This window comes from Pteropus medius, unplaced genomic scaffold (assembly GCF_902729225.1).
Source record: "Pteropus medius unplaced genomic scaffold, Ma_sr-lr_union100, whole genome shotgun sequence".
Taxonomy (NCBI): domain Eukaryota; kingdom Metazoa; phylum Chordata; class Mammalia; order Chiroptera; family Pteropodidae; genus Pteropus; species Pteropus medius.
The window spans coordinates 3,922,693-3,948,242 of record NW_024354502.1 but is presented as its reverse complement, the minus strand read 5'-3'; the positions used below and the strand labels follow the sequence as shown (position 1 = coordinate 3,948,242).

At 46.3% G+C, this 25,550-nt stretch overlaps 1 protein-coding gene across 1 annotated transcript in view; it reads right to left on the bottom strand.

The window, feature by feature from the left end:
* Positions 1-25,550, bottom strand: part of ANXA13 (annexin A13) — a 42,913-nt gene that overhangs the window by 4,668 nt on the left and 12,695 nt on the right. Inside the window, exons 3-10 of the mRNA XM_039853816.1 lie at positions 20,866-20,941; positions 14,112-14,206; positions 11,300-11,470; positions 8,960-8,993; positions 8,774-8,853; positions 7,045-7,113; positions 6,543-6,644; positions 1,888-1,963 (exon numbers count right to left, since the gene is read on the bottom strand). Coding sequence (XP_039709750.1) covers positions 1,888-1,963; positions 6,543-6,644; positions 7,045-7,113; positions 8,774-8,853; positions 8,960-8,993; positions 11,300-11,470; positions 14,112-14,206; positions 20,866-20,941 — 703 coding nt within the window. The remainder of the gene's footprint in view (positions 1-1,887; positions 1,964-6,542; positions 6,645-7,044; positions 7,114-8,773; positions 8,854-8,959; positions 8,994-11,299; positions 11,471-14,111; positions 14,207-20,865; positions 20,942-25,550) is intronic.

Sequence of the window (25,550 nt, the reverse complement as noted above, 5' to 3'; positions counted from 1 at the left end):
CAGACAGGGGTTCTCCAACTCCAATCGCTTAGGGGATCCTGGAAAAGTGTGGCTTCCAGTCTCCATTCGTGGAGATTCTAAGTGGGTAACCAGCAGTAGGGCTCAGGAAATGGTATTTTCACATGGCCCCCCAATAGATGATTCTGATGCAGCGGTCCAAGGACCCCACTTTGAGAAATGCGGCTTCAGAGGCTGCAAGTGGTGGGCGCCGTTTGGTCTCCTAACCCTTTCTCCTTGGTTTTAGCCACAAACCGGCATCTTTATGAGTTAGGTGGGAGTAGGAGGGGGGCTGTCTAGAAAATAGAGTCATGAAGTCATGTCTCCTCTCCGTGTGGTTTATTCTCAAGGTCTTCCTATTCGCTTTTATGTGTGCTACCACTGGAGTCCACTTGAGTTCTGCAGTTCAGGGTCCCCAACTGTAGGGACTGCGTCTCTCCTTCCTCTGGACCCTCCTGGCTCTGGCTGTTTCTGTTTTTGTCATGACTGTCACCTACTCTGTTGATTCCTGTGTATCTGCCACAGGCTTGAAGCTTTCCAAGAGCAGGAACCGAACCTATTTACCTCTGAATCCCACACCTAGCACAACCCCTGGCCCAGTCAGGTGCTGAGTAAATGTTAAAGAATGGAATGGCTTTAGTACCATTAATAATTAATATTAATAAAGATTAATATTACTCTTCTGGCTGAACTCTTCTGTCTTCCCAATTCTCTGCACTGTAAGCACAGGGAGTGTTTGGAGCCTCTGAGCAGGGCCATGAATAGATTTCTCCATTTACTTCAGACACTCATCCTTTTAGCCCTAAGGACAGTTGTCTATGTGTCTCCAGCGTGGGTCAGGGATGCTTAAGCCTCTGCACATTATGATAGAAGTCCTGCTAATTTGAATGCAAAATGAGGATGGATTTTTAAAAACTCAATTGCTGATACCGTTCCAAAAAAAAACCCACTAAAAAAAAAATAGAAAGAAAGAAAATGTTTGGCAGCTAGAGCACATTTTTTAACTTCCAGGGCTGCCTTTTCAGCTCTTCCTCTTCTTTGGGGGATGTGTCTCTCCATTTCTTGTGCCATTTGGGATGGTGCCCTGGACTCCTCACCACAGGAGTGCGGACAATGGACAATGCCTTCATTCCAGGGCTTGCCAAAGGAAAAGAGAGCCTGCCAGACCCGGCCCCGTGCCCATCTCCCTGCTATTTCCTGCCTGTGGGCAACACCTGGAGAGGTCCTGGTGTTTGCTTGGCACAGCGGAGATCTGGTCTCCTTCCCATCTCTTTCTAAACGAACCTCATTCATTCTAAATATTGAAGGGAACCAAATACAAAAGGACAGCCTCGAGCCATCGGGCGTGTGCAGAAACTAGTTCATGGATCCAGAACCTGGGTACTTTAGAGTGGGTGTCACATGAGCCATACACTGCTCCCCTGAGGCTAGCAACAGTTGACAGCTACTCTCAGGGACCCGTGAGCTTAGTGGGACTGTAGAGGATGCCATGGTGCATGCGCCGATGACCTCTTCAGGACTGAGGCACCCAGTCCAAGTGTGGCCTGCTGGCTGCTCACTGAGTCCCTTCCCAGAATCACCCTCCAAGGAGGGAGCAGCTTTACCCAAGGTTGCAAAGGCTTCCGGGGTACAGCCCTCCAACTGCCCTATGTGGGCTGCAAAGACCCGGCTCCGTGCCTCCACTCGGCACAGCCTGGCTTCAGGGCTTCTTGGAGACCAGCAAAGATCCTGTTGCAACTGCATCCCATTCATCCTCTCCCTTGCCCAATGCTGCTCAGATGTGTTGTTCCCAAAACTGTTCTATGAAAGCTTCCTGCACCCAAACCTCCGTCTCCGAGTCCTGTTTTAGGGTGCCCAGCCTGAGCAGGGACACTCCTGGCTTTGGTTTACCGAGAGTTAAGTAGGCCGTCTGCAGATCTCCCGACGTTTCTGCTTCGATGGCCTCCTCGATATCTTTACCCACGAGCTGGAGAGACAAAGTCCAGCCGTTAGTCCGTTGTTTTGCTTTTGGTGCACTTGGGGTTCTTCCTCCATAAAAATCACTAAACTCTTCCAGATTTGGGCACCTGGCCTTAAGGCACTCCTGTCTGGCCTCATGCCTTGCAGGGCTGAGGGTGGTTGCCCCCCATCTGAGCGGGGGGCTCTCATGGCTGAGGGGTTAGTCCAGATTTGACCCAGTCAGGACCACACGCTCAGCCTTAGCTTCCTCCTCTGTAAAATCAGGGGATGGAAGAAAACGAACATACGCTGTGTTGATACTTCTTTATGTTTATATGATACTTGTGTTTCCTATGTGTTTTTAAAAATTCTTTCCATTTCTAATTTTCTAGGAGGCTGTGGTTATGATCAGCTTCCTTATACCTTCCTTGTCTCCTTTGTCCTGGGACTGGGGACTCAGTCTCCTACATTCTGGGTGAAGGAAGTAGTGGCTGCAAAGTTCACGGTAAGGACCTGTCTAATGTTTCTGGTAGAGTCGGGCTCATGGGCTGGTGGCAGGGGGCTGACCATGTCAAAATGCCACTTTCCTTCCCTCTGGGGTGATTCCAAATGATCCTACAGTCACCACCGGCTTGCATATCTCTGCACAGCATTACGCATTAGGTTTCTTTCCAAATATTTACAGAAGATGAAGTTCAGAGTAAATCGTGACTATGCTTAATGCAAGTACCGCCTGGGCCACACTCGGGGCAGGGCAAAAAAAGAGAAAGAACTTTTCGTTGGGTTTGGGAAAGGCGGTTAAGCATTAGAAAGACTGAAACATCTCTCTTAGAAACTAACGCGAGTACAATTCAGTAAATAATTGGGGCCTTTGAGGACATGCCAGTGGAGTTTATGTCACTTATTCTGAAAACACAAATTAACAAACTATTCTTTGCAATGCAAGCACAGTAGGTGTGGGGGAGGGTCCAGATTCTTGATCGCCTCGTCCCGCTTTGCATATCTAGAGGCCTGGTGTGTGTAATGGGCTAGAAGGGGATTGGGTCGGGGGCTTTCAGTCCTATCCCCGTCTTTGCTGTTCACAGCCTTTTGTAAATTTGATATGGGAGCTGGTATTTTGGAAGGGACTGGTATCATTTCCCCATGAATAGGGTTCTTGTTCTGTAGACTGAGATTGCATTTCAAGAGGACATTGTATTCACACAGGTCTGTGTTACTAAAAAAAAAAAAATCCTCACATTAAACCTCTTTCTGTTTCTGTTGTTAATACTGGGCCAGAACAGTGCTTTTCAATTTTCTGTAGCATCTCAGATAAAAGCAAAAAAGCAGCACTATTCCAGGGATGCAGGAGACAGCATCCGAACCCTAGCCCTAGGCAGTAATGCCAGGCTTCTGCCCTCACAGGGTCTCTTTTTTGCACAACTTTGTGAATAGCACAACTACAGGGGGTGCTAGTCACACAATACAATGAGATGGCATCGCCCCTCCTTCTCTACCCGCCTCCTGCCCCCAACCACCTCCTGGTAGCTACCAAGGCACCACCAGGGGCTTCATGAAACACAGATGAAAAACAATTGACTGGCTCAAGTGATTGCAACTCTCCTTTGCAAATGGCATGCTTTTTCACTTACTGGAACACTTAATTCTTAGGGGGCTTTTGGGGCAGAACCAAGTTTTTGTTCTCAGTACAAAAACACGTTGCCAGGGTGAATTCCAGACAAGCCTCAAAGCCTTCTAGTTAATCAGATAGGGAGATTATTAGAAGAATAAGCGAGACATTTCTTTCTTTTATAACCGATTCTCCTCGATGGACAACATGCCCACAGCAGAATCCTATCCACTGGTTTTGGCTACAGCAATTAAAGGGCTAAAGACTCTGGAATAGGTTTAAGGAATGCTTAAAGGGGAGGGGAGAAGCGGGGAGGGTGTGGTGGGGAGGCAGTGAGCCTCAGCTGTGGGTATGTTTACCTATGGTTTATATTAAGCCCTGTTTGGGGAACTTACTTCAGCTTTATAAGTAGATAAACCTTTTTTATGGCCGAATAGTATTCTTTGTATGAAATAAGTCAGACAGAGAAAGACAACTACCATACAATTTCACTTATATGTGGACTCTAAAATACAAAATCAGCAAAGAAACAAAATAGCAACAGACTCGTAGATTCAGAGAACGAACTGATGGTTGACAGATGGGAGGGGCATTGGGGCACTGGGTAAAGAAGGTGAAGGGATGAAGAAGCACAGTTTGGCAGTTACAAAACAGTCATGGGGATGTGAAGGACAGCATAGGGAATATAGTCCACAGCATCGTAATAACTATGAATGGTGCCAGGTGAGTACTGGACTTGCTGGGGATCACTTTGTGAGTTATACAAATGTCGAACCACGGTGCTGTACACCTGAAACTAATATCACATTGAATGTCAACTGTAATTGAAAAACATAAAATTAAAATAAAAACTAGATCCTGATTTAGAGGGCCAATAAAGGCAAATACCTGAGCTTTTTTTTTTAACCAAAAATTACCATTCAATGCTATGTTAGGACAACCTGTGTCATATAATATGCTCCACCGACCTGACACCAACATCTTAGTGCTTTCAGCCAGAGACCGTAAGAAAATTTGTGGGACCAGGGTCCTAAGACCAGGGCAAACTCTAAAAATCAATGATAAAGATCAAGGTGAATGATGTGCCAGGAAGGTTTCTGAAATAGATGAATAGGTAGCATTTTCTAGCTGGTTCATGCAAGAATCATAAAATCAATGGATAATCTTATCATCCATTTGAGCTTTAGCTCTGGTTTTTGACTCTGTTGGTTCACACAGGGAGACTCCTAACAACTGTTAATGTTTATTGAGCACCTACTGTGTGCTAGGTACTCAGTGCTTTACTTCTGTTAATTCATTTAATCCTTACAACCTTATGAAGTATGTACTATTATTATCCCTATTTTATGATTGGGGAGACTGAAGTACAGAACCCTTAAAAACTTGCCCAAGGTCATACAGCTAGTAGCCTAGGACAGAATTCTTTAAATTTAACATGCATCAGAATCTGGAAGATTTGTTAAAACACAGACTGTAGGACCCTAATTCCGGGGAATGTGACTCAGTAGGTCCAGGTGGGGACTGAGAATTCTCATTTTTAATTCTCAGGGATACCGATGCTGCTGTTACGGGATTCATATTGACAAAGATTGGCCTAGAGAGTATTCTTAGGTAGGCAGTAGTTCATGTATGTGTGTTTCTATAGCTGTCACCAATGACGGCCATCCCCAGAACCTCCATCCACAGCCCCAATCATGTGGGAAGGAGGTCTAGGTCACGGAGATGTCTTTCAGCTCAGTCTATACAGCTCTGGGTGCAGAGGCCAGGGGAGTGCAGGATCAGCTGCCTTTGATCATGACTCTGGGCATGATTTGAAAGCCATGGCCCCTAAAGGCTTATATACAGTAATGATAAAATTCCAAAGCTTTATTGTCTTTTCATCTGCTGGCAACACATAGGAAAAGCTCTTTTGAGTGAGGAGCGGCCAGCTCCAGCTGAGGTAGGAGCTCAGGCTGCAGAATCTTGGAGTTCTCATCCACTTTGTGCTACTGACTTGCTGTGTGGTCCTGATAAGTTACAGATGGTTCCTTACTCATAACAGGCTTTCCTTGTCCAGCAGTTGTGGGTAGCAGTGGCTGTTCAGCCTACATTATAGTTACAGTATTGTTGTGAAATTCAAATGAGATACAGGGCACAGAAGTGCTTTGAATAGTTAAAAACACTCCACAAATATAAAATAGGAGACTAAAAAAAAAAAATCTGATACTCTACAAAAGGCTTCTTGCAATTAAAGACTGATTTTCAGGGGAAGACTCACAACTGAGACCCTCGAAATAAGCTAACTCACCTTGTTGGCTTAAAATTATCGTTACATTAAAAAGTAATCGTATAAAAGTAATTTATACACACCTTTTCAAGAGTGTAGCTCTGAGGTATATCGCATACATCTTGGGAGTGGTAAGCACTGTTAGCCTGACTGTAAATTGGAATAGTAATAATAGCGAACACTTGTACGCTTACCACGCACCAGCTACTGCCCTCCGCCTTTCACATTTATCTTATATAGCTCTTAAAATAACCCCACGAGGGTGTGATGAGGATGACGATCATGGTCTCTGTTTTGCAGATGAGGATAGAGAGGTTAGATCATGTGCCAGGATTTGAACCAGGATTTGAACCTGGGCCCTCTAACTCTAGGGCTTTGCTCGTAAACTTGACACCGCTCTGCTTTCCTAGTTTCTGTTGTAAAGCGGTGTTTCCCACCCTTGGCACTCCTTTTGGGGACAGATTGTGGGGTCTGTCCTGTGCATTGTTAGATCTTTAGCAGCACCCTGGCGTCCACCTGCAAGATGCCAGTACCACACAATGGGACAACTCCAAATGTTTCCGGACAGTATCCAATACCCCTGGCGGGAGGGGGAACAAAATGACTCTTGATCGAGAGCCGTTGCTGTAAAAGAACCACCCTCGCTCCATATCCCAGGTTGTGGCTCCTTTTGGAAAGACTTTAAGACACAGTTTCAGTGGGAATCCCTTGCCCTGGCCCTTGATTACTCACAATCTGATAGGCTTGAAAGGTGGCTCGTAACTGCTTGTAGCTCCTCTTGGCCAGGACTTCGTTAAAGGCAAGTTCATCGGTTCCCCAGCGGCCTTCCCCTGCCTTGGAGGTCAAATGCAAACATTTGGAAAAAACCTTTTGCGAAAAGGCTGACTATAGTGCTGTGACCGGGCCTCACTTATGGGAAATGATAACATAGGCACTGAATAGAAGCCAAACTGATTGACTAAACACTTTAAACTTCACATATTTATTTATATCATTTATACCCTCCCTTATTACAAAACGGATCTGAGGTGGTTAACCCCATAGGAGTAAAAGAACAGGAGTAATTCTTTCAGGTTTGTGAAGACTGTATCTGTGAAAAACATTTTAAAGACTATACATACTTATTTCCTGAGTGACTCCCATTTGCATAAAATAAATAAACATGTGTTGAAAATCACACTAAGACATTTTTTAAAAAAAGATTTTGCCGAGACTGGCACGCCTGCGCACTTACGTCATGCAGGTCCCTGGCATCCTGACCAGCTAGATCTTTGTCCACGTTATCTCCTTCGTCACGATTAGCCTAGAAAAAGCGACACATTGTTATAAACCCGAGTTTCTGCTGGACCACAGAAAACAAAAAGAGAAAGCCCTGAAGAGCTGGGGTGATTTCAGAGTGAGCCCGCCCAAGTGGCAACACTGCTCTTTGCTGCCATCTTTTGGGCACAACTGATAAACAGAGCAGCTTCTGTGACAACACTTGTTTTTACCATTCTTTTTTTTTTTTGTAGAAACCAAGGTCACTCACAAACCCTGCTGACCTCTAAGCAGGCTGAAAGCAACATCGCAGTTAATCTCCTAGAGTCAGTTAAATAGGAAGGTCCCAGTCTACCTTCTAGAATATCAAACTCCAGCGCTCAGGGTCCCCATCATGAAGAACCCCGAACGTTGGGTTGGTCTTGAAGTCTAACCCAAGCCCTTTGTGTCAGGCAGAATTTTAAGATGACCCCAATGTTCCCCACCCTTATATAATTCCCTTCTCTTGAGTGTGGGCAAGACATGTGAATACGAAGAGATATGACTCCTGTGATTATGTTGTGTTAATATGGCAAAGGGGATGTTTGCGGATGTGATTAAGGTCCGTAATCAGTGGAGTTCATCAAAAGGGATATCACCCTGGGTGGGTCCTGCCCAATCAAGTGAGCTCTTAAAAGGTCAGAGATGGAAGGCATCAGAGAGATGAGCGCCTGCTGGCCTGAACGAAACCAAACAGCCATGCTTTGAACTGTCTGGGGGGCACATGACAGGGAACTGAGGATGATCTTTAAATGCTGATAGCAGTCTCTGGTTGACAGCCAGCAAGAAAGCAGGGACATCGGTCATAGAGCCCCAGGGAACCCAACCCTGCCCATGACCAATGAGGTTGGAAGAGGACCCAGGTCCTCAGATGGAATGGCAGCCCCAGCCAAGACCTTGATTTCAGCCTCATGAGACTCTGAGCCAAGGACTCGGCTAACCTGTAGGAAGACTCCTGACCTGTAGAAACCATGAGATCATAGACCTGTGTTGTTTGGAGTTGCTAAGTTTGTGGCATTTTGTCATACAGCAGGAGAAGAACACTTACATACTCTCCCTACTACAGCGGAAGGCTGTGTGTTCTCTGCTGTCAGTCTGTTCGCACCGAGAGAAATGAACCAGAGGAAGTGCACCCAAGCTATTAAAGATGGACGTGTCAACGAGAGTACAGATGCTGTCTTGCTGGAGGCCCGAGAGCTGTGTCTCGAAAGCCCCGTTTTGCCGGACGAGCTCCCTGCAGTGGCTTTTACAGGCCGAGACTTGGGGGGATCCGGGAAGTAAGTGTAGAGCTTGGGGTCAGATGGCCTGGTTCTGGCTCCTGGGCTGTGTCTTAGTGTGTGTAAACGTAGGCAGGTTATCCATCCTCTCCAGGTTTGAATCGCCTCACTGGCAAAATGAGGTGGTGATGTTTAATGAGATAATTCATGAACAAAAAGGGATTATAAACTGCAAATGAGTAGGCGAATCATTATTATGAGAGAAGTCCCGACTGAATGATTTCACAAAGGCCGGGCTGACAGAGCTGACAGGGCTGATGATCTCTCAGTAACATTTTTAATCAAAGCAGGAAATGTTTACTGTCTATCTGGCTTTTTCCATCATAGCACCGTGTTGCCTAGTGCTGTTTCCCCAAGATCATAAAAGAGGTGAGACCTCTTCACTCTTACCTGTAGCAGAGACACCAGGATTTTTTTTAGGTTTCCATTTGTGTCATCTTTGATATCTGATTGAAGGCTCCTGTCAAATACTTTTGAAGAGGGGAAAAAGGAAGGCAGAAAGCACACAATTTAGTTTCCCAGAGGTACTTTGAAAAGAACATTCTTTATCCAAAGTCAGAACAAAAGGTCACTTACGTCTTTGGTAGGCTTCTTTAATGGCGATGATTTCCTAGAAAAGGTAATAAAGTAAATCAATTCTCCTGGGTGAGTTACGCCATAAGATATGGAGAGATACACAGAAGGAAGAGTCAAGGGCCTGTCTCTGGGCACAGGATGCTTTCTTTCATGACTTCCTCCAGAGAGGACCACCCCTGGAGGTGAGAAGGGGCCCTTCAGTGCCAACATTTCCAACATGACCAACGCAGGTAAGGTGTGCATACATTCTCCTTAGTTAGAGGTGAAAACATTACAGCTAATCTAACATTTTCTTCCAGTACCTCCTCGCCCCAGCCCCCGCCAGGTAGCCTGCGTTCAGTGCATACCTTCGCAAATATTTTTCTCTGATTCGTGCACACATGTATGCTATTGGAAATGTATAGAATTATTTTGCATGTGTGCGTAAACAGTACTGTACACATTGTTCTTTGACTTATTTTTTCACTCAATCATATGTCTTCGAAATCCAGCTATGCTTATACATAATTAGTCACCTAGTGTTTTTTTTAAATGGATACAAAATGTCCCATCCTACAATAGGCCACAGTTTATTTAGCCAGTCTCCACTGGATGGACATAGGTTTCCAGTTTTTCTCTACTTCAAACAAGGCTTCATTCAGGAAACGGTTTGCTGGAGCAGACGTGTATGTTTCTCTGTAGGGCGTGTCCTGGGAAGAATTGCTTTGTAGATCAATGACTGGTGCCAAGTGGCCCACTCAGGAGCTGCCTCCGTTTACACCTGAACCGGCAGTGTGAACCAGCAGGTGTTTCCCCAGAGTGTCACCTGCAGCCTGTTTGAAGTGAAAGTCAGTGACGGGTGATAGAGTGTGGAGCCGGGCTGTGTGCTTTGGGGGTTGAGAGGGCTGTGGGAGGGAGGTGACAGCTGACACCTGTGTCTGTGTAGCTTCCCCTCCTTTCTTCGCCTTCCATCCCACCACCGGGATTTGCCTGAACCTGCGACATGCTCTGTCTCTGTTTTTCTTCTTTTTACTGTCAGATCTATTTGATTGAAAATAAAGGGTTTTCCTTGTTGTTGAGTCCAGGACCTGAAAGAAACTAGGCTGAGGGGGAACAGCATGTGGTCAAATAAGATTAGAAAAATCATGATCATATTAACCTTCTTGCCAAGGCAGGCTGCCAGTTGCCCCATATCGAATGTTCCTTCTCTGGGGCTGTGGTGCATCTGGAAAAGGTGGGAATGCTGAGTAGGGAAAGTTCGGTGGCTGTTGGACTGAACCGATGCCACCCTCCTTTGCTAATCCTCCTGTAAGGCACAATCCTAAACTAAACCTCCTGGAAATGGAGGGTTTCTATTGTCTCGTGGGAAGAAAAGCAGTCTAGGGAAGCTCAACAAAGGGGTTTGCAGCTGTAGCTTGGAGCACGGGGCGCTGCGGGCAGTATGGCTGGACAGCCCGGGCTGAGCGGAAGCAACCAGCTCAGGGTGGACGGCACTCAAGGCTGAAATAGCCTTTTAGCTTCAGAGCGCTGATGCGGTTTTTCTTTGCTGCCTTTTCCAACCACTGCTTCTCTTTCCTACCTGAAGGCCTCAAGAATGTTGGGATTTTCTGGCATTTTTCTTGCTGCCCTCTGCCGCACCCCGCCTCCATTCTACCGTGCTGGGTGGTTGTGGAAAAGAGATGAGGTCTCCAGATATTGACCTGTGGACCCTCTTTACTCTTGATGATTCCTTGGCCCTCGTGGCTTCTGGAACCAAAGACATATGAGTTTCTACTGCAGCCTTAGCAAATAGTCTTTCCTACTCCTGAATGGTGTCTGTCATGTGCCCGAGGGACAGGGGAGAGGTCTGCAGATAGAAGGACACAGAAACCTCCGGAGAGGTGCTGGCAGCCAGGGGGCCCCTGCACCACCCACCTCCCTGCCTTGTCAGTCGTGTTTTTTGTACGCCACGCCAGGTGACAGCCGTGGACGAGGCAGCTACACACACCTGCGTGGACTGCTTATTGCATTATTCATTCCGGAAGGCCTGCAAAGTCTGGCTGGGGGATGGGGCGAAAGGAGAAGCTCTCCTCTTGCATATAAAACTATGCGTCCATTTAGAAAGACAAAAGCTGCATTGGTACAGCCCTTCTGGAAGGATATTCTCTCAAGCCAGGGTCAGTCACAACAAGACTGACCACTGGAGGATTACAAGGGGCATCTCTCCTGCATGGGCCAAGCAGACACACTTCTGCCCAGACACTTGCTTGTCCCGTGGGTGGAATGTGGGGTATAGTGTCCCTTCTGGCCGCTGCAACCATCTCTGAGGGGCGTATGGACGCTCCCCTGGAGGCCAGGTCCGAGGGCTCAGCTGGGACTAACCTTATTGGTTCTTGTGCATAGGACCTCGATGAGCACTGCCTCGTCCGTGCCCAGGCCCTCCATGGCTCTCTGTAGCAGTCGGGCATCGTATTCACTGGGGCAATCCAGAAGGGCCAAGGCTGTCTTCTTGAAGTTTCCACTTAGCTCATTCTTGAGCACTTCCTCCAGGTCCTGTGAGAAGACAGCGTGAGCCCTGAGTAGGAATGGCCCAAGAGGGGAGGGACAGGTGTCTGTCTGCTCTCCTCACCGCTTGGCCTCAGAGTTGACAGGAAACCTGTCTTGGAAACGTGGGGGTAGTCTAGACTGGAGCTCTGCAGGCACGAGTGACCTTCTCTGAAGGGCAGTGGTCACCCTGATTACCCCTGCGTCTTCCCCCAGGACTGGCAGAGAGACGACCCCTTGCTCGGGGCTGGAGACCCCAAAGATGCATCACAATAACAACCAGTGTTCGCAGAATGTTTTGGGATTCAGAGAGCCCTTTCTCACCGATCTCCACACAGCCCTGGCGGGAGGCACTTTGGCATTATCTCCGTTTATCGACCTCAAAAATGAAGGACTTGTCCCCGAACACCCAGGCAGAAAGGACTAGAATACAAGTGTGTTATCTTTAGGGGGACCAGATCATTCGTCACCCAAACAGGAATGCTTTTGAGAGTGGAAGGGGCATTACTAATAATTGCAGAGGACAATAGGAATAAATAGGGACAGTCCTGGGCAAACCAGATATGTAGTCACTCTGGTTATCATGTTAATCCTGAAAGAGACACTGTCACAGTATCACTGTGCTTGTATTTAAATAACCCTTATTTTACTTAATAATGCCACATTTATGTAACTTTTATTACAGTATGTCGTTATAATTGTTCTATTTTATTATTAGTTATTGTTGTTAATTTCTTTCTTTGTCTAATTTATAAACTATTGTAGGTATATGTATAGGAAAAAACATAGTATATTATATGTAGAGTTTGGTCTATCCACAGCTTCAGGCATTCACTGGGGGTCTTGGAATGCATCCCCTAAGGCTCAGGGGGCCCTGCTATATACACAACTGCAAAGAAAAGAAATCCAGCTGTGTACCCTTCTAAGCCGCAAGCACAAAAACAAATTCTTCTGTGTTTACATTCTGTTTGGATACAGAAGCCAGCTCAGGAAGCCTCAGCTCTGATCCTGGTTTCCCTGCTAACTAAGTGTGTCACCTTGGGATGGCTACTGTCTTTGAAGCGCAGTTGACATGGGGACTTAGATTTGTTTGTCTCTAACATCTTCCAGCTTCGCGATGTCATGATTCTAGATCGCCTCTCTGGCGGTCTCCAGAACAGAGCTGAGAACTGGAAAATGTGCAAATGATCGGCAGATGTTGGTATTGCAAAGTTTTGTGCTGGCGCATGTCCACTTTACCTTTAGCAGAGTCCTGAAGCCCTCACTTCAAACCCATTTACTCTTATTTCACGCTAAAGTTGAAGAAGCCTATATTTGCCTTTCCAGATTGTTGGGGTGGAAGTAGATACATCACTTGAGAGGCTGCCACACTTAGGCACACTGGCATGGATGAAAGCTCCACATCATTCAATTCAGCTAAATGCGGCTGAATTGAAGATTCACTTATTTTGATCAGTGTCATCAGTGAATGACATTGACAAAACTGATCGTGAAGAGAGACACTATAAAAACGATGGAAGTACAGCCATCTGCGCCACTTGGGGTATAAACACATAGCTCTTCTCATGGCCACGGGTTCTCTAGGAGTGAACACTGGCCCCAGAGCCAGGAGACTTGGACCCGAGTCCTGATTCTCTTTCTTAGCACGTGCGTGATTTTGCGTAAGTCATGTCAACGGACGAGCTCCACTTTTCCTCTTGGTAGAAGAGAAACGTCCACACCTAGCATAGCTTCCCTTTACTGGTGTGTGCTGGCATGATCCTACTTGATTCTCCCAGCAACCTGAGAAGGGAGGTAAATTATCATTTTCATTCTATATATGTTGAGACAGAGGCCTAAAGAGATTGTTGCCTGCCCACTGTCAGATAAGTAAAAAAAATCCATCTCTGCTTCTCTATTTATACATAGAATGATTGAAACTATAAAGGTTTTATAAATGTGGATTAGATATAACACAATAACCAATATTCATTTCGCATACTTATCATTCTACTGACATTAAGAAAATGTTAAATCGTGTTCATTATTAATACATTATAAAGCCTAAGGCATACTTCAAGATTTCTATACAAATCTATACACCATCAACAATGAAAAATATGAAAGAAACAATGAGAAAAAAAAGGTGTTGATGCTTAATGAAATGAAGCGGTTTTTTAGTTTTCTGAAATAATCATTTATGACGAAGATATTATTCTTGAAGAAAGCCGAATAAATGAAGAATTCTTATATAAAGACCCACCAGTGAATACTGGTTTACAAATCACTGGCCTGTCTGTAAGTTAATATGTAGAATTAGTCCAAATGAGTAGAAAAAATGAGAGGGATTAATAGAAAAATGAAGTCGATTTAAGTTAATATGTAGAATTAGTCCAAATGAGTAGAAAAAATGACAGAGGGATTAATAGAAAAATGAAGTCGATTTAAAAAATGAGTTAAAGAATATTGATTTTATAGGCTATTACGTTCACAAGGCCATTTCAGTTTTACTAAAGTCGATTAGAGTTTTAAATAGCTGTTTCATTTTTTTGCCTCTTGGGCTAACTCAGTAAAGCTGTACAGATCCTCTCCACTGCCTGGGGAACGTAGGAGAAGCAGAGACGGTCAAGGCCAAGGCCGCGTGCGTGTTTGCCAGGACCCTCGCAATCACCTTGCCATATGTTGCCTTGTACTTCTGCTTGATTTGTTGCCTCTCGTTCGATGTTCTTCTTGATAAGACTTCAATGATGGTTGCTTCGTCGGTGCCTAAAGTGCAGGAGAAAGAAAAAAAGTGAGAGTGACCAAGAAACAAGATGGAGGTTTATTTTAGTCGAGTGTGGGGAAACCACAGCCGTTGTCAGAGGCTGTGGAGGAACCCAGTGGACACTTTAGCTGTGGAGGACTGTATTCTTCTTCACTCACTTGACAGATCCATGGAGGCCTCCCACCGCGTGAAGCACAGCGCTAGGCGTTCTGGTGGAAAGAGGAAGGAGCATGGCTTATCCCTTAACTAAACTCCTAGGTGTATGCTCAAGAGAAACGCAAACAAATTTCTACACCAACCTTGTACGCAAATGTCCACTGCAGCATCATTCATAATAGCCAAAAGCTGGCAATAACCCAAATGTTCATCAAACGGGTAAACCACATGCGGTAAATCCACACAACAGAACATTATTTGGCCAGAGAAAGGAATGAAGGGCCGATACATACCACGATATGAACAAACCTTCAAAACGTTATGCTACCTGAACGAAGCCGGCACAGAAGGCCACATAATAATAATTCCATTCATATCAAAGTCCTGAGTAAGGAAATCTATAGTGGCTGGGGATGGGGTGGGTAGGGGAGTGATAGCTACAGAGTAGCAAGTTTCTTTTTGAGGTGATGAAAATGTTCTAAATTTGAGACCATGATGATAGACTGTTCACTTAGTTGTCAGGATTAGTTCCACCTTTACCGTTCTGAGAAGATCCAGCTCTTTGATTCGAACAGGAGAAACAGAACATTCTAGGCTCTGCTCACTTCTAAAAATAGTAGGGGTTAATTACCTGCCTCGTTCTGGTTCAGCTCCAACACTGATATTTATGCCGTTCCTCTTCATTTCCTCCTGCAGCTTCACCCACGTAATGTATATCTTGTTACTTCCTCTGTGACATTATTATCATTACTTTTTAACTTCTGGGCCAGCAATCTCACCTCAAAAGGGAATTCTTTTTCTCATAAAAATATATTGAATCCGCCCCTTTCTTTCCATGTGGGCTGCTCCTGCCCAGGACTGGGGCCCTCACCTCTCAGGCCTGGACCCTTATCAATGTCATCCCTGTGAGGAGTCTTCCTGCCTCCCAGGGGGCCCATTCTCTGTGTCAGCCAGGACTCTGGGGCTCATCCCTGGCTCCCTCTTTCCCTTCACCTCACATCCAGTTAGTCACCCCCGAGACCTCACTAATCCACCTGCTTAGTATCCCTCAGATCATCCATGTCTCTCCATCGTCACCTTGGTCATGTCCCTGAGAACCCCTGATCCCCACACGGGGTTCCTGCCTTACTCTCACCCTTTCTGGGCGGCATTCGGCCACCCGGGATGGTCTTTCTGATGAGTAGAGCAGCCTCCTCCCTCCTCTGCTTCAAACCTTCCACTACGGGCCCCTTCGAATCCGGAGTAAAATCTCGGCTCTTTAGTGGGGCTTTTGGATTGGTTCCTACTTGCCTTTCAAAGTCTTGTCCCTCCCCACTCACCCTCTCCAGGCCTCTTTCCCATCAACTCTGTGGATCACTTGAAGCTCCTAGAATAAGTGACACTTCCTTTCCTACCTCTGGCTCGTGGCACGGGCTGTTCCCTCTAACCTGGAACACGCTTATCTTTGACTCTCATTTTCACCCCCACCACTTCTTCAGGACTTAACTCACTGGACTCTTCTGGGACGCGAGAGGCATTTCTGCCCCAGTGACCCTCCCAAGGGCCTGTCCTCCTCCTTCGTCCTGTCTCCGTCACACCACACTACAAGTTCCACGGGGGCAGGGGCTTCTGCTCACTGCTACATTCACACAGAAGTCCCTTACTATCTATCAGATGACTTGCTGAGTGAATGAGAGTTTAAACGCCTGCATACGTCTGTGACTGAATCAATGAACGGAGGCGTTTGCACTGCCTTATGACCTAACCTTGTCTCTCCGCATTGGTGTAGGCTGCATGGGCTACTCAGGTGGGCTGTATGCAGCAGGTACAAATTGGAAACCCTCTACCCGGATGCCACAGTCCTCCCACATCTGGATCATCCCGCATCAGAAAAATCGAGTTAAACTTCAAAAAAATAATGTTTTTTAGCCTTTCCTTCCCGGAATGCCGTAAGAGACACCAGAGAGCCGGCCGCCCTGTGATAGCTCAGCAACAGACGGCGATGAGGGCAGCGTGGGAATGACCAGGTTCGCTCAGGCCCTTGGGGTCTGGGTCCCGGGTCGATCCTGGGAGCCGTCCCCACTACCCGACCAGGAGGCGATTTACTGAACAGTGACCTCATCTTACATTTCACAATGCATGTGTCATGTGTCGGTGCCGCTGAACAATTTCCTGTAAACATTTACAATGGTTTGAGGCACCGGGGCGATCCCCAGGGGTTCCGGGAAAGGCTTTTTAAAATCTGAGAAAAGAGGGAACCTAAGCCCTCCCTGTGCCTCGGACTCTGTCAGGCGATGACACAGGACAGGTCAGAAGCCCGTGACCGCCAGCCTCGGGCGGGCTGCGGGGCCTCCTGGTTTTTGCTTTTCTCACAGTTTTCTTGGTGACACCGAGCTGAGTTCCCCCAGGACGGTGGCCACGGGAGTCCAAGTGCCTTCTGCTTCACTCCAGGGGCCCACGTGCTGGACGAGTGACCCACATCGGGAACCAGGGTCCGAGCTCTCCCCACAGGTCCCAAACGCCAGCCATGGCCTGCCTCCCTGGACCTGGGGCTGAATCCCCATTCCTGGTGCCCAAGCGCGAATCTCTTCTGCTAACACCGCCGGGCGTCCTGTCCCTTGATTCCTTCTCTGGAAAGGGAGATGCAGGGAAGGTAGATGGAGTAAGGAATGAGGGAGAAGTTTTCCCGTGCGGGAGGGTCATTACTTTCCACTTGCCCACCGGATTGGTTTTATGAGGCTGCTGTGACAATTACCAAACTGGGTGGTCCAGAACAACCGCTGTTTATTCCCTTGCAATTCGAGAGGCTCGAAGTCTGAAATCGGGGTGTCAGTGTCCCCCGCCCCCACCCCAGAGCCTCTGGGGCAGATCTGTTCATCGCCTCTTGCGTCTTCTGGAGGCTGCCGGCCACCCTGAGCATTCCTCGGTCAGTGTCCGCATCGCTCCAATCTTGGCCTGTCTTCACATGGCCTCCTCTCTGCGTGTCTTCTTTTCTGGGCCTTTTAAGGACACTTGTGGATGGTTATGGGGCCCGCTCGGGTAATTAATCCAGGATGATCTCATTTCAGAGAACGTAGTTACATCTGCGAGAGCCCTTTACCCAAATAAGGTCAAATCATAAATTCCGGGGTGGGGGGTATATATTTTTGGGTGGGGGGCACTGTTCAACCTGCTACGCCCCCAGCCATGGAGAACAAAGACTGATCAAGGGCGGGTCTCCTCGCCGATCAGACTGATGTCATGGGCTGCGTGTGGATTTTGGATCTGAGCATATTGTTTAAAAGAAGGAGATTAGCATATAGCGAAGGCCAGGGCAGTACGGGGCCCTGTGCTGCCTGATTTATCCTCAGCACCTCCCCGTAAGGAGACATTATTAGCCCCATTTTGCAGATGAGAAAATGAAGGTCACGGCATTGGTAAGTGGCAGAGCAGCAGCTGGAACCCAGGTCTGAAGTTCATTCCCACAGTTGGGGAGTAGAAATAACACTGAGCTCAGGGTCACGAGGTCTGAGTTCCAGGCCTGGCTCTGCTCCCGTGTGGCTTGAGCAGCATTGCTTAGTCTCTGTGGATCTCAGATGGACTAGACCTTACCCCCCAGAGTGTGGTCCCAGGACCCGCAGCATCAGCATCACCTGGGAACTTATTAGAAATGCAAAATCCCATGAACCACTCAGAACACCCAGTCAGAACCTGCAATATTAACAAGATTATTAATATAATAACCCTTGGTGACTCGAATGCATATTAAAGTGTCAGAAGCGAGTGGACTAGATCATCTCCATAGCAGCTTTTCTAAGAGCCTGTTTTTGTGTTTCTGTAAGTGAGAATGACAAACATCCTCCTACATTTCAGAGAAGATAATGGATGTTGGGGTTCATACCCCCTAAGCATTAAGGCAGTCTCTTCAAAAGGACAAGGTTGGGGTGGGGGCAGCAGAGGGCACAGGGCCTGAGAGGAAGGCCTGACAAAGAGGTCAGTGTTGGGGGAGGGGTAGAGGGCTGTTGTGGATTAACAAAGACCCAGATCAGGTGGGTACTTAAGCCACAGGAAAGCAGTGGCACCAAAGAAACAACAAGACAACCTGTAAGTTTCATGTTACTACTTGGAAAAATCGAATCTTGTTTTACGATATAGCATTCATACTATTTTGAATTGCGTAAGTAAGTGAGTGGGCAGAAAGTGCACAGAATCTTTTAGGTTCGTGGGACCTCTGGACCCGCACTGCCCGATACGGTGGGCACACGTGGCTGTGGGGGACTTGAAGTGTGGCTGGTCCCAGCTGAAATGTTCTGTAAGTGTAGAATACATATCATATTTTGAAGGCCGAATGTGAAGAAAAGGAATGTCAAATACCTCATTAAAATTTTTTCTGTGGATTGTCTGTTGATATTTTTGATACAGTATTAACTGAAGTATATTATTAAAATTAATCTCACCAGCTTTTTTTTTTCTTTTAAAATTTGGCTTCTCAAAAATTTAAAGTGACCTATATGGCTCACTTTTATGGCTATCGTAAAGCATGGCCCTACACATTCAAATCCAGCCCTGGTAGGGATGGTATGTCAGCGAGATGGGTACATGGTCTTGATGACAGTTTTCGCCAACGATAGAATTTTACTTTGGGTTGCACTCATGAGTAGAGGCTGGAATTCTAGACCTTCGACCAAATCATAGCTTTCCAAGGTGACCCTAGTTTCTGATCGCCCAAGTTCCTTTCATAACTCTTTAGACCTGGGGAAAACATTTAACCTCTGGCCTGTGGCATTCTCATCTGTTAAACTGTCATCATACAACTTTACAGTGTCGTGGGGAGGGTCACACAGATGATGTCCATGCCCTACTCAGCGTAGCGCTTGGTACATAGAATGTGCTCTATAGCAGCAGCCAGGATGAGAGTGGTCCCACACTGTGGTCACATCCACAGTGTCCAGTGGGGAGGGGGCACTGCAGGACGTTGCCATTCAGTAGGCACTCCACCCGTGCTCACAGAACTAAATTCGCAGGGTGGCGAGGAGCGTGGAAGGAGTTTATCATTAATTGCACCTTAGACTCGTTCTCACACCCACTTCAGCTCTTGTCTCCAACCCACATCCAGGTGTCAGGACTTCACCTGTGAGGCAGCGGGGAAGCACCTGGGAGGCTGGGTCAGCCACTCTGCAAAGCTTACAACTGTAAACATCCTGCCTCTGCTAGTCAGACAGGTCTCCAGACAGCTGTTATCCAAATACGAGCTGAGCCAGGTCAGGGTATGAGTGAGGAGAAGTTCGTCTCTGCTGAGCTTTCCCCTGCTGTCCCCAAACCAAGAGCCCTCATTGTCACTCTTCATTTAGAATGTTCTCTCTCTCTCCCCCACCCCTCCGATTTCTTCAAGAATATTTACTGTGTAGAAATCCCTTCTACCACTTCCCTTCCAGATCTTCTTCGACCTCAACTCCCTTGGGACTTTTCTGACATTTCTTGGGCAAGGCAGCCTATTCTATAGTTAGATATAGTTCCTTATATTGAAGCAAAATATGTCTTCTTAGAACTTCCGCCACGGATCTCAGTCCCGTCCTCTGGAGTCACACAAAGAATTTGTGGCCATATTTATTCTACCACAGTGCCCACCCATTCCTAGGAGAGTAAATCACTAATTTACTTCTAAGTAAAAATCTAATGCTTATTTTTGGAAAACATTATGCCTAGTGAAAGAAACCAGATACAAAAGGTCAGATAACGTATGACTCCGTTTATATCAAATGTCCAGAATAGGCAAATCCATGGAGACAGAAAGTAGATTGATTAATGATTGCCTGAGCCTGAAGGGAAGGGGGAGGTAGAGTGGCTGCTAATGAATGTGAGGTTCTTTTGGGGTGATGAAAATGTTCTGGAATTAGCGATGATGGGTACAAAAATATACTAAAACCTACACTTCTGGGATGAGGACCTTCGTTCATCAGTGATCTCCTTGGTTCCCAGAGCCTCTCTTCGTGGCCTCAATCCTAGATGCTTCTTCCCTTGTTCCACCTCGTTATGGGGTTACCTCACTCCTGATCTGTTGCCTAGCCTCTTATTGTTGGCCATTCACTTACCCTCAGGATAGAAACAGCTTCTCCAGTTTTGACCCTCGATTCTTGACCTCGGCCACAGTTTTATGTTCACTTGATTTATTAGACACAGCTCTCAGATCCCTAACTCAGCTCTCATTTGACCCGAGTCCTGCCACCTCCCATGAAACGGATTGGAGAGGCTTAGATGACATTAGAATTGCATCGACTATACTTCTCATGAAGTTTCTTCTACCTCCAGGTCAAATTAAATGTTATAATATTTAATTTCTAACTGTTATATTGAATGCCGAAAAGCAGTAGGATCTGATTATAACTTTGGAATCTTTTATAAAGAGAACCTGAGAAGTAATCAACCTGGGTTAGCTTGGAAGACACGAGATAACTGAGAGGTTATCTTCCTACGGTCATGGGAAAGTTAGATATGAGATAGAATTTAATTAGCAAAAGGAAATTAGCAAACAAAATATCTCTCATACCCTTTCCTTTGCAGGCTTTGTTTAGCTTTTTGGCATCTTGATCCACATCAAAATCCTGATGGCTTCTCGCTTTGGCCTAGAGAAGGTAATCGAAAAGGTGAGTGGACAATAAGAAGAATCTTTAGGTTATCTTGGGCTGAAATTGATAGTGAGTTAGGAGACCAAGCAGTCGTCCAAATGAGGAACCAGCTTCCCCCTTTACATGTGGGTACATGTGGAAATCAGCTGAGTAAACTCCAGCTCCAGAGAGATGGCTGATACTTCTTGCAGCCAGCAAACCTTGAGTGGCCATGGAGAAGGGCCCTCCTGTTCTCCAGGGCAATCATACTGGCCAGCTCTGGGGTGAGCAATTTTCAGATCAATCCTACTCCTGCGTGACTCTCTGAAACATAAACAATGGGCCAATATCCTGGTTCTCCCTTGGCCATGGGGAATAGGTGTTGTCAGCCAGAAGCTGAGGGTCCTAGGATCTTATCACAGATCCATTTGGTAACTTAAGCTAAAGCTTTGCCCTTCGCACATTGAGGAATATAATATTTAGTTTGCCGGAGACACCGTATGGACCAGCAATAGCACAGTTACTTGTTTTACTGCTATATAGCGAGAGGAAGTTCTGTTTATATACTAAACTGATGTTTCTCATATCTTAGTCATTGGCAAAATACATGCACTAATTTGTCCACAGCTACCTAAGTCTATATTATTATTTGTTTATTATTTTCTTTTCAACAAATCTACTTTATTTTTACTTAAAGTTATTTTTAAAAGGAAAATTTCTACTAGCACTAAAATGAAAAACCAGTGTTGGTTGCCTAAACAAAAAGTAAACATGAAAATAAATGCATCACTATCAAAAGTTTAAAGATGTGAAGTTAATCGCAGTTATGCAACTAGGAGTTTTTGAACACAGGCTGCGTTTTCTCAGTTCTTTGTCTTTCCTCACAGAGATTCTCTCTGACGATGTGTATCACTTACTTCCCATACTTCAATGAAGCCTGGTTTAAGTGCTACTCTTTACCCCACCGGATTCCCTTCTTCCTCCTTTCATTTCCTTTGGCAGCTATTGGAAAAGAATAGCAAACCCCGTAAGGCACGGTGATTGTGTTGCATCCATCTGTCTGGCATCCCCATTACTTTGAGGGACTTCCCCTTCCCCCATTTCTTGTGGTCTCGTTGGGACTGTCAATCATGAGGCTCGAGCCCCATCATCCTGCTCCTGGGTGGGCGTGTACCCTGTCACTCTGGCAGTCATGACTGGTTCAGGAGTGGAGATGTACTCCAAGCAGAATCAATCAGAGTCTTTTCCTTGGTTGATATATAGATATTGAGAGAGATATGTCTCTCCCCACTGGGCTTGCTACACTGAGAGAGCGTGGGTCTAGGGATTTTGGCAGCCATGCTGTCTACTACGTGAAGGGAGCATGAGTTTAGAATAAAGCAAAGAGAGACCAAAAGGTGGAAATATGGAGAGGGAGGGAGAGAGGAAGGAGGAGAAAGAGAGAGAAGGAGCGGGAGAGGGAGAGGGAAAGGGAGAGGGAGAGATCGAATAACATTGTATAAATCCTCAGATCCAGCAGAGCCTGTATCCTTGCATTTTCCAGTGTCATTAACTAGCAAACGACCACTTTCTCCTAGGTTAATATGAGTTGGGTTTCTGCCCTTGCGATCGAGTGTGTCCTGACTAATATCCACGGACTGGAGGAGGGCTGGCTTCTAGGCCTTGGTTAATGGAGGATCATGTAATCCTAGAGCCAAAGGGATCTTCAAGGCCACCTGTCACCCCACTGCTTATTGGACTGGGAGCGCCTGGCCTATCTTGAAGAATCTGTTGTGGAAACAAGTCGGGAAGGGACTTATATTTGTTGAGCACCTGCCCTGTGCCAGGCATTTTCTTCATTTACAGACCTTTTCTTCATCGTTAACGGGGAAGAGTAGGCATTAGTAGTCTACAGATAAGAAAAGCTAGGTTAGGGAATGTGTCTGAGGACTTGCAGGATGCAGGGTTGCTCCCAGCTCAATGTGCCTCCTAAAACCTAAGCCAGGTCCAGTGCGCCATCCTGCCTCAAACTCTAATTACACTGGAGCCTTCACATTCTGCAAAAGAGTGACATATCTCATTCTCCTTTCTAAATCTTGTGTGGGGTATAAGAAAGCTATCTGGTGCTTCCAAAGCCTTGTTGGCTGGTCCAGCAACATAATTTGTGGGGCTCAATGCAAAGCGACAATGTAGGGCTGGCTTCTTGTTAAAAAAAAAATGATTAAGAATTGCAGATGGTGACCTCAGAGTATTGAATCCAGTGCAAGGCTTTTCTGAGCATGGAGCCTGTGTGACGACGGCACAGGCTGCACAGTTATGGAACCCGCCCTGCTTTTGATCACATTTGGAAGGGGAAGGTTCTCTGAGTGTGGAATGTGTGGTGTGGATGCGCGTGTGGCGTGGGAAACCTCTCATGGGGGTAAGCGGTGTCTTTGCTTTTCATTAAAAGTGTTAGGAAGGGTTTGGGAAGCGAGGTGGGATTGACCCAGAGCAGAAATCTCTCGTGCACAGGCTGATTCATGCATCGTTCTGCATGTCATTTCAGCCTCATCGGGGTAGAGAGTCTGGGGGGGTGGGAAACACATATCATCTGTTCTGCTTCACAACTGATGAATAGAAGCAGGGACACAGTGTTCTGTGAGTGGCTGAGTGGGTTACACCCGAGGCCCCAGCCCAGGGGTGAAGGGGCCACAGTCCAGCAGCAGTCACACTGGCACCGTACTGGCCGTGCTGTTTCTCCCACAAAGGACACTTTTTTTTTTCTCATGGGCACAGAGGTGCTGCCAGGGCTTGCAGATGTCATGTGGAGACTCGTTTAAGATCGCCAAGCCAGGCGATGGCTGAGCTGGGGTCAGGGCTGGACACAGGACTGTCCGACTCTGTCAGGTATGACATGACATTCCGGCCCCTCGGCCCTTACAGTTTTAGTAAGTGATTTCATGCTAAAATATCACAGAGTTTACAGAAGTGGAGGGATGGAAAAACCCCTCTCAAGATGCCCAGTTTGTCTATCCAGGGCCGGAAAATGAGTAACTGTCATTTGGTTCAAAATGACAGTGGTATCTGGGGGCTGCAGTGGGAGAGTATTGAGCCTCTCGTTAGGAATGAGGATGATATTGAGACTTATTTTTTTTCTTTTTCTTTTTTGCTTAACAAAGAACGCTGCGTAGACATCTGTCTCAGATGCATGACTGTCAGCAGGGGGAGGTCACCAGCCCCCGGTTCCTACTCAGAGCCATTGTTAGCCATGTTGGTTATCTTTCCTGGTCTGAAGGGGATTTGGGCTTGTTCCTCCTCACAGCAGGATATGTGAGGTCAGAGCGAAGGAATCGTGTGGTGTGATTTTTAAAAAACGAAAGAGAAAACGGTCTGCAATTCTCCACTCTGTGTGGCCAGGACCGCACCTGCAATGGGCAGATTCATCAGTGACACCCAGCGGTGCTGCCACGGGATGACCCTGGCTTGTTCTGATGAGCTGGGTGACGAACTTCTCTGGAATGTACACTGAGTGACATTCCACATCCACTGTTCATTGTTGTGGGGCCAGGCAGCTGACTTCAGGGGCCTCGGGCCTGTTTGCCAGTCAGGAGATTTCATTTTTGAAACCTGAGGCCAGGGAGCAGAACTTCTGCATAAAGCAGGTCTGCGGGAATGTGAGTCAGACATAAAATGGGGGTACAGGGGGCTCCAGGATGGGGAGTGATACATTTGTGAGGGTTTAGACAAATAAATACATGGATATTCTACTAACTTCCAACTATAAGGTATAATAGGTTTGTTTGTGTTTTAACAGGATTTGCACTGACACTCAGGAGACACATAAAAAAGACAAAATGTTAGATGCTAATAGAAGTGATTACAGAAGTCTTGGCTTTCAGCCCAAGCGAATCCAGGTTTAAATGTGGCAGCCGTGTGAGCATGCGCCATTAACCTCCAGCCACGGTCCCCGCACCTGTAAAATGGGGGCGGCGTCCGCCTTGTAAGATCTGAGGCTTACGCGAGATGACATTTCAAGTGCTGGAGATACAGAGGAGCCACAGAGATGCTAGTTCTTCCTCTGCTTCTCTGGGCCCTCTTGTTTTTTTTTGTCTTATAGTGATATTTAGATTTTTAATTCTGCATATTTTTATTCACCATGTTGCAAGGGGGGTGGGGAGACCTTCCCAAACTTGACATTATGATATGTATTTGTATCTATCTCACCACACCTAATATATCGTGTTTATGATGTTTATAATAGGTGGCCATTGAGGCTATTAACAGTCAAGTTTAAGAACACAGCTTGCTAATTAGACTGGATTCGAATCCCAGCATGACTCATGTGACCTTGAGCACGTCTGGAAAGCTCTCTGTGCTATGGTTTCTTTATGGCAAAATGTGGGTGACAATAATGCCTATCTCGTAGGTCTCTTGTGAGAATTTAAATGAAGTCTTTCACGCGAAACATCTAAAATGAAGCCTGGCAGAGAGCATGCGCTTAACAAATGTAAACAAGATTTGTTGAAGGCAGATCAGCAAAGAACTTTCCAGAATATTTTTAAACCCTTTCCTGCTTGAGGAGTTTTCACTTCATCAATGGCCCTCTAACGACCAATTTCTCATTGATCACCTGCAGTTCAGATTTAGAGTTCCAGACAGGTGTTTCACA